Source organism: Alligator sinensis, unplaced genomic scaffold (genome assembly GCF_000455745.1).
Source record: "Alligator sinensis unplaced genomic scaffold, ASM45574v1 scaffold692_1, whole genome shotgun sequence".
Taxonomy (NCBI): Eukaryota; Metazoa; Chordata; order Crocodylia; family Alligatoridae; genus Alligator; species Alligator sinensis.
Genome location: NW_005842238.1, coordinates 342,277 through 355,064, shown reverse-complemented (window position 1 = coordinate 355,064; position 12,788 = coordinate 342,277). Strand labels below are relative to the sequence as shown.

The 12,788-nt window shown below is 45.1% G+C and overlaps 1 protein-coding gene across 1 annotated transcript in view; it reads left to right on the top strand.

The window, feature by feature from the left end:
- The window catches only part of KSR2 (kinase suppressor of ras 2), a 272,120-nt gene that overhangs the window by 142,502 nt on the left and 116,830 nt on the right, over positions 1–12,788 (top strand). Inside the window, exons 6-8 of the mRNA XM_025208577.1 lie at positions 3,865–3,932; positions 4,106–4,204; positions 6,746–6,864. Coding sequence (XP_025064362.1) covers positions 3,865–3,932; positions 4,106–4,204; positions 6,746–6,864 — 286 coding nt within the window. The remainder of the gene's footprint in view (positions 1–3,864; positions 3,933–4,105; positions 4,205–6,745; positions 6,865–12,788) is intronic.

The window sequence follows — 12,788 nt, the reverse complement described above, 5'->3', positions numbered from 1 at the left end:
TCCTGCTGACCAGCAGGTGTCTGTCAGATGGTAAGAACCTTCACTTACAGTAGATGTAGCCCAGTAAAGAATCCATTAAATTCTCCTTTTGCCCTTCCTTGCTTTGGTGTTTCCCTGACCATGATAATGAAAAGGCAAGGTTCAGAGAGGCAGGAGACATAACTCTCTCACTCTCCTCTGCTCCAGACCACTCACCCCAAGGATCCTGACTCAGAGTCAGGTTCCTGGCAACACATCCTTTTTCTCTGGTTCTGGGCATAGAAGAAACTCCCCACTCCCAGATAAAGAGCTGATCTAGCCCTGCTACTGTACAAATCCTTTCTGTCTGGGCTGGCAAGCATAGCACCTTCCTTTGGCTAGAGGGAGAGGGCTAACTTCTTTACTTCCAGTGTCTAGTTGTACAGTCTATCACAATTAGGCATACATTTTGTACACAAAAAGTGGATTAAAAATTTTAATAATATTGATTGATTTGGGAGAGGATGCTAATTGGAAGAGAACCCTAAACCTTTTACTAGCAGAGAGATGGCACCAAAGGCATTCTGGAGTGGCAAAATGGTGGCTAAGATTTGATTTGGGTTACTTGAGCCTAGTGTCCCAGACACCCAGCAGTATGTTGTGCCCATAAACTAAGACTGGTAGAAGCTCTTGAGCAGCAATTAAGAAATATCTGTCTGATGATCAGTCCATTCCTGTTGTCTTTAATGGAAATGCAGCCTATGGCATAGCGTGACTGAATTTGTCCCTCTGCATGGTGCACAGCAATAAATCAACTTGTGGCAGTAATTGTATTTACAGTACAGCTCTGTGATTGAATGTGAAAGTACATTAATAATGGATAATAGTGGAGAATTTTATGACCAATAATAGCATGTGAAGCTATACACACTGAGAGAAAAGTAATCAAATCTCATGCATCAAGGAGTAAAGCTTAGTTCCTGGAAGAATAGAAGGGAGTTCTCTTCCCCTTCTCCTGCACATGTCTTGCTCTGACAGACACAGCTGGTTAGATGCACTGTCTACCTTAGACATTTTGGGTGTTGGTCCCTCTTTGGGAGTGGGATCATCAGATCTGAGAAACTTGTGATCTGATTCAGTATGGCAGATCCTGTGGTCCAAGCCCAGTTGGCTTCTCTGTCATGACCTTTCCCCCTTATTACAGGAAATCCAGGCTGCTCTTAAAAGAGAAGTCAGCAGAACCCTTTGATTGTATATTCATGGGAGTTTTACCTTTGGTCTCATAGGGAAGCTGCCTCCAGCCCTAAATAAATCTACTGCTCAAGTGGTTCCCACTTTCAGCACCCAGGGACCCTACTTAGGATCAAGGCTGTTTGGTGCTTAGCAGGATCAGGCTCGTAGCATGTAGAGAGTTTTTCGGTAGTGTGATCCTGCCACCTCTCCTGTGTCCCTGAAGTTACCTTCAGGAGGACAGTACCAGTGCCTTCCTTCACTCTCCTAATTCCCAGGCCCAGGGTGTTTCACATATTGTCCTGCGACACTTTCGCACACGAGGCTTCGGAGAAGGCAGTGCTGCAGCTGAGCAAGCCAGGAAGCAAAGGAGCTGTGCCAGCAGCTAAGATGAATGGTGGCACCTTGAGCATGGTACAGCCTGGCATTTCAGATGTGTGTACTTCATGGCAACGCTGCCTTGAGCTGCATTCTCTCTTTTATGCCATCAGCAAAAATCTTCCAAGCTTGTGTTCATCCAGGAAGCTCATTGTCTTCTAGAGGAGTCAAACAGATTAAAATTGCTATTAGGATGTGATTTATTGGAAGTGGGCCTTGCTTTAGATGACACAAAATTGACAGGATTTAAAAAGAAAATCAGGGCAGATTCTGACCTATTTATGCCTTTTGAAATCCAAAGTAGCCTTCCTAATGTGGAGATTGGCAGTTAACAGACAGTAGTTGTTAAACTGGTATTGGAGACATAATTCACATTTCTAAGACTCAGAAATATGTTGGATCACTTTTTGGTAACTGAGCCAATACAAACTATATAATGCTGGCTGTGTTCCGTTAATTAAATAGCAATGAGCTAGCAAAATTAGGCTTAACTGTACGTAATAAATGGTATTACTGCCTCATAGAAGCTTGAATGCAAATTTTCCTCTTATAGCAACTTTAACAAGGACTTTTTAAAAATAAATCTTTGAATCCCTTAAGAATTGGATAGTTTCCTGTCAATATCATTCTGTTCAGCTTTGGAAATCTCTTGCCCTCTCCTATTGCATTTCATTGTATAAAAATGGGTGGGTTTGATTAATGTTGCCAACTGACCTAGCTCCTGCACGTGGACAGCAATAGGTTTGTGTGCACTAGAAGCAAGGCAGTGCAGAAGTCCAGCATTGCTGGAACAGCAAAATGAGATTTGAGGTTCTTTGAGAAATACGGTGAAACTCAGGTGCTTGAAACCTATTGCAGAAGAAGCAGAGAACCTGGTCTGAGGAGCACTGACAGACCTTAGAGTTAGCAGGCATGCTGCGGAAATGCCAGACAGGGCTGAAATTGGGAAGCGGGGAGAGTGAGGTCCCTGTACAGTGTCTGTGTCTGTGTTGTGTCAGTCCTGGCTTTTCATAAGAAAAGAAACAATCCAATTTATTGCAAATGCTAAAATAACATCAGGGGAAATACTAACAAACTGCTTCAGCTCAGCAACTTCTGCCTTCCTTGGTCAGCCACCGGCACTGTTTTCATTGAAAAGAAAAAAAAAAAGTAAAATGAAACAAAGCAGGTTAAACAAATAGCCTCCCTCCTCTGGAACCTCAAATATCAAATTAATCCTCGACTCTCCCTCTAGGAATCTTTTTTTATAATAAAAGCTAACATGCATGACTCCTGAATTTTCATTACCCAGCTCATTGACTTGGATCTGATTTATTTATTATTATTATTATTATTGTTTTATCCCTTGCCCCTGCTTTTTTTTAATATTTCTTTTTCTTTTTGCTTGCCACATTTGAGTGTCAAGTGCTGACGCAAGCTTATTCTGATGGGGCTCTTGGTGCCAGACTGAGAGATCGGGATGCTTTTACATTCCTAATTAGGAAAAAATGAAAAGGGTTTAGGGGCATGAGAGCCTGCATATGGCTAGATGTATGAACCATGGGTGAAACCCTCAGAAGACTCTTGCCCCCCAGCTGTGTTAAATAATAAAAGCTGTGCAGAATGTTAAACGAAACAGCCATTGCTTTAAATGGCCTAAATATTTTTGTTAAATGTCCTAATAATAAAACCATAAGGAACATTGCTATGGCAGAGACATCTGAAGACAAAGAGAGGGAGAGAAATCTGGGTTTTAGCTGGTGATGTCCCCTTTGCTGCCATAGGATTTAATTAAGTGCAAACCCTTATTAGCCTGGGATACTATTCAGGTGGAAATGGTAAGGTCTCTTCATAAAGCAAAGCTTTCTGCTCCCTTTGGCTCAGCTGGGTTTGTCACAAATGACCATTTTAACATCTCTGAGCTTGGAATAAGGCCCCTGTCCACTAAAGGAAGAGCGCTGAAGCACATCCTTTTCCATTTTTCATGGAAGCATGCTGTGCTCTACCACCATCCGACTGGGAGGTGGTTAGCAACGTTAGTCTGAAATCAGGCAGAAGGCAGGTCAAGGTGACACCTTATGGACTGACTGGTTTAGAGAGGTATGAGCTTTCATAGGCTCATTAGATGGACAATATACCTTTTACCACCTATACTTCCTGGGAGCCCTGTTTCCAACTTGTAGTAGACACCTCTTTCTACATCTACATTAATGTTCCTTTGTGCTAAGCTTGGCTATGTGTAACAGTCTCTCTCCTCCACTGCACACAGACTGTTCACAGCTGTTTCCACTTGACAACTGTTTCTACTTCTTCTCTTAGGCTAAAGTGCCACAACAAATGCACCAAAGAGGCCCCTCCCTGCCACCTACTGATCATCCATCGCGGAGGTAAGAATTCCTTTTACATCTTTGGCTTTCTGGATATTTTCGTCAGGTAAAATTTTTCAGGAGCACCTAAGTGACATAGGAGCCTAATTCCCCATTGAGAGACAATGGGGTGCAGGCTCCTAAATCACTTGGGCACCTTGGAAAGTGTTACCGACCATCTTTTCCGCTTATAGGGAGACGAGCTGTCCGATGCGAGGCAGATTTGCATTCCAAACCACTTCCACCCACCCTTCCCCTGCCACCCTTTCTTTTCAGATTCCCCACAACACGGGGTAAGTGCAACAGGTTTTAGCCTTTTGCTAACGTTGAAAGCTGGCCTGGGTGGAAGTTTGGGGCCATAGATCTGCAGTGGCTCTGTTGATGCATGCGGGTCTCATTTCACTACACGGAGCAGCAGTGTTCATGTCAGGCAGTGGCACATTCAGATGCTAATTGCGCTATTGAAATCCTCTGCCTTCCTCTCCTCCAGGAGAGCAGTTCATAAATATGAAAAGGAAGTGGGCACATTTACAAATCCAGAAGGGAAGAAGGGAAACAGTGCACCAAGAAGAGTTCCTTTCCCCCCACCCTTTTCGTTCACATTTTGGCTAAGCATTCCCAGTGCAAAAGGGAGGAGAGTTGGAGATTACCTCAGGGAAGATCTTTAAATTAAGATTCCAAATATGCATTTAATTTTAGATCTAATCAGGCTTTTCTCGTATATTAAATACCATCTGATTTTTAAAAATATATTCAAAGAATATATTTCTTTTTTGTGAGCTGTTTTTTTAATAAGTTCGTTTATTGCACCTAATGAGGCCAGTCCTGCTCTAGAAAAATGGAAATGGAACATAGTCCAGTTCAGAGTTGGCTAACTGCTTTTCAGCTATGGGCTGCCCTGTATGGTCTTGCTGGTAGGGAAGAGCCAGGACTTAATGAATATGTAGGAATAGTTTTTTGTAGTTGTGTGACACACGTAGACCATGGGGTTCTCTTGGACACACTAGCTCCAAGAATGACTACCAGCCTGCCCTGATTGAGTCGTTACGCAAGGGGCATTTGTTGGAGTTGCTACACAAGGGGCTTCGAGACCTGCTCTAATGAAAGTGCCCTCAGCATCCCATGTATCAGCATCCCCGTATGCCATTTTGCAGTGCGGTGACACTGATGCATGAGATGGGTAGGCTGGTTGGAGTGTGCTAATTAGCACATTCCAGCAGACTCAATTAATTGAGTCTGCTCCGATGTACTGTAATTACCCAATGTACCCAAGGGTCCTGAAACCTGGTCTAGTAGCAAGCAGCTAAGGGAGGAAACCACTGATCATGCTTCATGGCTCTGCCTCTCTGTAAACTCAGTGGTTCCTGAGTTGCTGGCTTTGCTCACCATTTCTGATGCCAGCCTTTTGGAAGGTTATTTTCTTTTTTATTCTAGGTCAGTCTCCCACCTGCATCCTTGTCAACTGCCGACAGTTAGAGAGAAAACTAGGTGACTCTTCACCTCAGCTACTGCCATGAAAAGCCCAGTCAGTGTCAATGTCAACCACTGTCCTGGGAGTCCTTTCCTGCAGAAGTGCTCTGAGTGTCCTGCTTCATAAATGAGCATCACCCATCCCCATCCCTTTGGGAAACTACAAATCAGAGACAAAGAACATGTCCTTCTCCATGTGGGAAAAGTAAAAGTATTCTGAAAATATGGAGGCAGTAGTGCTTAATGATAAACAGGTGGAAGGGAGAGAGGAAAAAAGTTTACAGCTGTCAGTTAAGATTTGCAAAGGGGAGGCTCTGAGCCAGTCCCTAGGAGGGGGTGAGGCCCCTATGCATGGCCAGAGCAAAGTCCCAGTTGCCTGCTGAATTGTAGCCTGGAGGCTGGTTCTTGGGAACAGGGTGGTGTCAGAGCAAAAGTTAACACCTAGATGATGTTCAAAACACAGAAAGGTGGCGAGGGTCTCTTTTACTTGTCTCCTTTGACTAGTCTGTATCATAGTACTAGCTAAGCAGCATTAGAGGATGCAATAACATGAAACTATGGCTCTCTCCATTCCCTCTCTCCTGGGCTGGTGTTCAGAGTAAAAAAGCCAAGCTGCCAGAGGTTAGGCACTGAAACTGCTCAGCCTGAGGTTCAGTGCTGTCTGCTCCAAGGGATGGAGCCTGAACCCCAAACATTTCCCCCTAGTCTCCCAAGCTGGAACTTGGTCTAACAGTTCCTTACTGGAGTTTAGACAGCACCCCTTGATCCTGCTACAAGTGGGTTCAGGGCACTGTTCCCTTACTGGTACAAATTAGGAGTCATTTAACTGGAATTGCTGTAAAACTGGTGCAAGGCAGAGAACAGTACTGAAGACTGCAAACAGACTCTAGTAGCCAGGGTGTGTAATTGCTGGTGGTGTGAATTCACAAGTATTTACTCTGGCTTATAAGAGAATGCACAATGAGTAGTCCACCTTCTGCACTGTTGACACTAGCCATTGATCAAAATAAAGCCAACTTGTTCCTCTTCTAATGGTGCTTTGACTGCCTCTTGATCCCTTAGGCATTAGCCCAGAGTGTGCTTGGAATAGCTTTTGAAGGCTTTCACTGCAGAACATTGTGGGTGAGGCCAGGGAAGCTGGCAGTTTGGGGAAGAACTGTTCAGCTTTTAAGTGAAGAGATTACAAGGGGGACTTTGAAATTTAGCTTAGTCATTACAAATTCTGGAAGCAGATCGGAAGTCTTCAAGTGCAGGGCTCCTCCAGAGTGACCTGCATGCAAAGCTGAAGTTTTGTTTTAAAACATTGATTTCTTTCTCTTTTTTTAACCCCCCCCCCCCTTCTCCCATCTCCCTTCTTGATCCAGCAAGATTAGTCCGAACAGAGTCTGTGCCGTGTGATATCAACAATCCTTTAAGGAAGCCACCCAGGTATTCTGACCTACACGTGAGCCAGACGCTACCCAAAACCAACAAAATTAACAAGGTGAGATGTGCTGCTTTCCTTTCACCCAGGCTGTTCATTTTGTCTTCCATCTATTGGGAACAGATGCAAATACAATCTCAGGTCACAAGCAAGATGTAAATTGCTTCAGACTTCCCAATGCACACACATGAACAGATTCCTTCTCCCCACCATCTTCTCCATAAGAAACTGCCAGGCTTCACAGTGTGTAGTGTGCCAATCTGTTTATGGTATCATTGTCATGGTTACAGCAGCCAGTTGTGAAGTTGCATTTGGGGGAATAAGAAACAGGCACAGACAAGCTGTTGAGAGAGAGTGGTTCTGCTTTTGTGCCAGTGACCTTAATTCTAAAGCATTAAAGATGAGAGACACTGAAAGATGACTAAGAAATTTTGTCTCCAAGCAAGCTGTTTTCCAGCATTTTCCAAAGGGTGCAAGCAGGTGTTTAAACATAGAAGTAAACTGTACATTTACAGATCCCTTGTTTGCAATGCAAGTGTGTCAGAGCTTGTGAAAGGAAACAAAAATGGTTTGGATCCCCACGGTAATCAGCATTCCTTAAAGAGTTGCCCTGTATGCTGGCGATTCTGTTGCAGATCTGAATATGGTCCATGTGGTTCATTGATGAATCTTTCTTCCCTCCCCTTGAAATCAATTAGATAACAGGGGAATAAGGGAAGCAGAATTTAGCTCCATATGTTGGAACTTCACTTGTTACTTCTGTACCAACCATTACCTGCTTGGCTCATTAGAGACGGAATGATGGACTTGTGGTAAATCCCAGCACTGGGAGTTGTGACCCGAGTTTCTGTTCCTATTTCTATCACTGACTTTTTGTGATACCACAGGCAGATCAATTAACCTTTCTGTCTGCCTCAGTTTCCCCATCTATAAAATAGAAATAACACAGGAAGGCTGTGACACTTAATCTATTTGGCTAAAAGGCTCTAGAGAAAAGCCAGCTGTTGTAGTTAGTTTTCCTCCTTTTTAATTCTGTAGCAAGATGGACCTAGATGCTTTTCACAGGGAGAAAGGAAAGTGAAGAGGGCTGTGGAAGTTAGAGATCTGTACAGCAGTTCCTTCCTTGCTCATGTAGAGCTCATAGACATTCATGGCAGTGTTCACAAGTGGTCAGTGAAAATCCGTCTCTATTAGCAGGTGTTCACCTGTTTCATTTCAGGGAAATGTGTGCATTGCTGACTGCGGGCTTGTCTGCATGTGGAGTCACTCTGTTCTAACATGGCTGTTTCATTCTTATTCCGGAATAAGCATGTCCTGTTGCTGTATAGCTTTTACCACGTTGAAAGGTTTTTCCTGGTTGTTAGCTGCCACTTTCTTTCTTTTTTTACCTCCACCTACTGAGTTGATAACTGCAAACTGCTTTGTCTTTGCTTCACTTCAAGTTAGTGAATATGTGTTCAAAACACATTTCCTTTGCCTTGTGAGGGCAAGGCTGAAGGTGCAATGACCTCTTGTGATTATGAGAAGTTCTCTGACCCTTCAAGGCTGCCAGGTTTCTTCACTATTCTGTTTCCCTTTCACCTTCTGGCCTCCCCTCCAAGGCTTATGAATCTGCCTGTTATCTTAGTACCTGTTGTGGGCAATTCTGTCAGTGCAGCAGTCGGCACTGCAGGCACAGTGTGAGGCTGAGCTGTGTTGTCCTGCTTGGAGGTGAGTAGCTTCTGCTTCCTTTTTGCCAGTAGTTCCCAAGCTAGGGCTTGCAGTCCTGGGTGGGGTTGTGACATTTAGGAGTGGGGTTGTGAGCCTCACAGAGCCCCAAATACTTTGTGTCTGTGATTAACAGGGGTGGGGATTTACCTGGCCTTACCTGCTCTGCAGTAACTGTACCTCATAGTAAGTGAAACCTCAACTGGGTAAGAGCCCTGTCTCATTCAGGGGTGATCTATCCCAGGTTAGATCTCTCCCTGGGGTAATTATGGGCACAGGGAGAGTTATCATGCAGAAGTGATGTAAATCCCTGCCTCCACTTAAGGCCAGGTGGATTATCGGTGCTAACTATATGGAGCTGTATAAAGTTATTTCCTCCTGTAAGTGGGGTTTCAACCAGAAGTTTGGGAATTGCTTCACTCAGCCTTGTTTAGCTCAAAAGCAATGCCTGCCTTCTGATGGGCAGGGTGGAGCACAGCAGGTCCTGGGAAATGTAGTGTGAACTGAATATTGATGGCTTGCATCATGTATATAGTTGTGATATACAGAGAGGACAGCCTGCAAAGATCTCCACAATGCACAAAGGCTGACTCCTACTCCATGTAGTAATAATACCTATGAGTCACCAATTTGTCTGAAGTGCCTCACAGGTACTAATGAGTTACAACTCTTATGAGCTAGATAAATATTATTGCTTCTGTTGTACAGAAGGGAACACCAATGGCAAGGTGAAAAAAGGGTAATTTTTTAAACGCTGATTAATTTAGGGTGCCCAGAATGTGACTCTCTGAGTCTGGCTTTCAGAGGTGCTGAGGTCCTGCAACTTCCATTGAGTTCAGCTGGAGATTTGAACATATTGCATTTCTGCAAGAGGTTTCCAGCTGAGTGCTGGACAATAGGGATCTGTCTGCAAATATAAGGTTACGAGGCTTGCCCGAAATAAGTCCATCACCAAGATGGAGATCAGAAATCCTGACTCCACAGAGCCTGCTCTACCAGTCTGAGCATGTGCATCATTAAACAATGAATTAGAACATGCCTTTGCCAGGGGGAGCACCAGTATATAAACCTGATCTATTGCCCTTATTGGAGCTGTCTTGCCCTCACCTTGCTCTCACTGCTTATGAGATCACCTCCTGTTGAAAAAGGAAATGAGGAAGGTGTGTCCTCCCCACAGAAGCGCATTGAATTCAGAGTCCAGCCTATTTCTATTGGTCAGTCAGCTCCTTCCATCTGAAGACCTCCAGCAGTAACTAAAGTTTCACAGCACCTCTCTGAAGGTGGTAGGTTAAGTACCATTATCCTCAATAGCTGAGAAACTAGGGCATGGAGGTATTGTGGCTTGACCAGGGGCACAGAGAGAGTCAGAATTGGACTTACCACCCAAATATTGTGACCTTTAGTCCTGGCTGTAACTGATAGGCTCTTCCACTTCTCTAGCTGTATAATCTCATTATCCATGGCTACATGATACAGTTTTAAAGGTGAAGCTCTACATTCTGCCTGTTTGACCTGGAGATTAGCCTTTCTGAGACCAAGAGCCCAATCCTGCTCTCATCCAAGCCAATAGGAAAACTCTCATATGAGAGTCCCTATGTTTTGATATCGTGGGGAGGGTGAAATCTCATGAGTCATGGGCCACTGGTGCCTCTCGAGTCTGGGGGGGCATCAGTGGGGCATTACCGGGGTGGATCCCCTAGCGGCTGGTTGCCAAGCACACCGGCAGAGCCAAATTCAGGGGGGACACAAGCACTCTCCATGCCCCTCTACCAGCTGGAGCACTCACTGTCAGGGAGGGCACCAGCGCTCTTGTGGGGGGGAAGAGGGCACATGCCCCCTCATGCCTCCCTATGTGTCACCTATGTCATGAGCGGAGAGTTAGGGAGCCTTCACCTTCTGGTTTGCGCTGGTTGGTGGCACTGCCTGCAGATGCCAAAAAGGATCACATTCCTCTGTCTGTCATGGAAACATGGATATTTTGGAGGGGAGGGAGACTAGCAGATTTTTGTCTCTGAAATAGTACCTCCCAGTTTGCTCAATGGTCTGTTCAGCCATCTGCTGGGGCAAAACTTCGCAGATGGCTTTTTGTGTTTCCAGGCACGTCTGTTTATCCAAATCACTAAGGAACTGATATGTATTTCATTGTATCTGGTAGAAGCCCTGTTTAGGGGGATGTAAACCAATGAATCAAAGAGCTGCATTAATTGATGTAGCAGCCCTGGACCCTCTACAGCAAGCAAGGATGCTAACTGTATTGAGGTCAGTGGCTGTACTGCAAACACAACATACAAAGGGCTCTTTTGTTAAAATGTTTGTCCCCTAGTGCTGCCTTGTTTTGTTCTTTATTTCTTGTGGTGGGATTCAGACTTTTCTTACAGTCCCTGGGCTAAATTCTGTTCTCAGTTGAATGGTGTAAAACTGAAGTAGACTCATTGTCTTTTAAGTGTTACTCCAGATTTATACTGGTATAAATGACAGCAGCACTTGGCTCCCTATCTCTCTATCCTCCATATCAGAGTTACTGCATGTAAAACACTGGTAAAGGTAGAGCCAAGATTAGGTTGGAACATAGAGTATCTAAGGCTCCACATGTCAAGTTTTTCAATGTGTTTGCCATCAGGGAAAAAGCAACATTTGCAAAGGTTATTTTCTTTAACAGCTTAAGAATAAAATAGGATCAGTGTTTTCAAAATAGCTTGTGTCCTACCAGTTGTACTCCATTTCAGCTTGTAACTCTCCAGAGGCATGAAATATAACCTGAATTCTGGATGGTTCATGCTCTCCGTTCTGTCTGAAACTTCAATAATATGTATTAAAAATAAAACATACAGAAGCACAAGAATTTGATCATGTTCTTGACAAAGCTGATAAAACCAGACCTAGCAGTGCACCTGGCTCATTCTTTCTGCTGCTCTGTATTAGCAGTGGTAGAAAATGCACAGATTTATTTTAGATTAAATTTGATGTAGCCTGTTGCTTGCATCAGGGATTCTTTACACTATTTGTATGCAGTCCTCTGTTTCCCTAATCTTGTTGCATGAGATGAGAAGGATCAGGCCCTAACAGTGACAGAGTAGTGTAGCAGAGCTGGGGACCAGATGTGGCAGGGTCTCCCCCTGGTGACCTCTCAGCTCTCCACCTCTGGGTCTTGGTTCTCTCCCTTCTTACTGACCTGCCATGCCTACTTTAAGAGAAAAAGGAGTTGGGGGGAGTTGCCCACATCCCAGGGTTTCGCTGGTCTGACCTACTCATCCACACAACTTTTCTGTACACATCGTCTCCCATTGGCTATCTGTGGCCTCCAACTTCCCCTCTAGCCATGCCCATGTCTCGCAGGTGTTAACAAGTGATCAGTTCAGCAGGCCCCTGGGACCCTTCTCCACCCTGCCAGGTATATAAGCTGCTAATCAGTCTCTGCCCTTCCCAATGCAAAGTTCAGCTATGGGTCCTTGGCCCTTGCCTCCAGCCTCCTTGGGTTGTGGGCCTCTGGCCCTAATCTCCACCCCTCTTGGGACCACAGGTTCCTGACCCTGGCTTCACCTTATTCTGGTGCTGGTCCTCTGGCTCAGTCTCTTCCCCACATCTCCTCACACTGGGCAGCCAGCACTGGCTCTCCCCCTCTCGGGGTATACTGTTGCTTGGGCCCCAGCCTTGACGGGCTCAAGCGTGACTGTGCCCCTGAGCACTATTGGGACCTCCTCCTCCCCTGATCAGTCCCAAACCTGGTCCACTAGTGCAACTCATAACAGAAAAGTTCAGCCCTTTGGCTATAATCAAAATCAGGCTGCATAAGGAAGTTCAGCTCACAGGCAACTCATAGTTCCTTAGTACTTTGCCTGTTGTGAGGTCTTGGATGGTCTCTCAGCCCAGGTGTAGTACTGAGCCCCCTCTTTGGCAGTGGAGCAGTTAGGATTCATGAGACAGTCTCCCAGTCACAGTCATCACAGGGAAGCTCCTTTCCTGGCAGGCTGCATAGACAGACTGCCTCCTGGTCTCAAGCCTGAGCTTATATAGGGCCTAGGTCCAACCTCGCCTTCTCTCAGCCACCACATGTCTTTCTTTAGGCTAATTAGCTGGCCTTCAGAGCTGCTCCAAGCTGTGGGTGACATGAGCTAACTGCCCTGCTTCGCAGTACCTTGCTGTAGGCAGACCATAGTCCTTCACCCGTCTCTGCCCTAATGGACTATTGCTGTGCTACTACTTCAGCAATAAGTACCTCTCCAGCCTAGGATCCAGGCAGCTTGTCCTTCTGCTACTCTTCAGTGAGCATCCTAGTC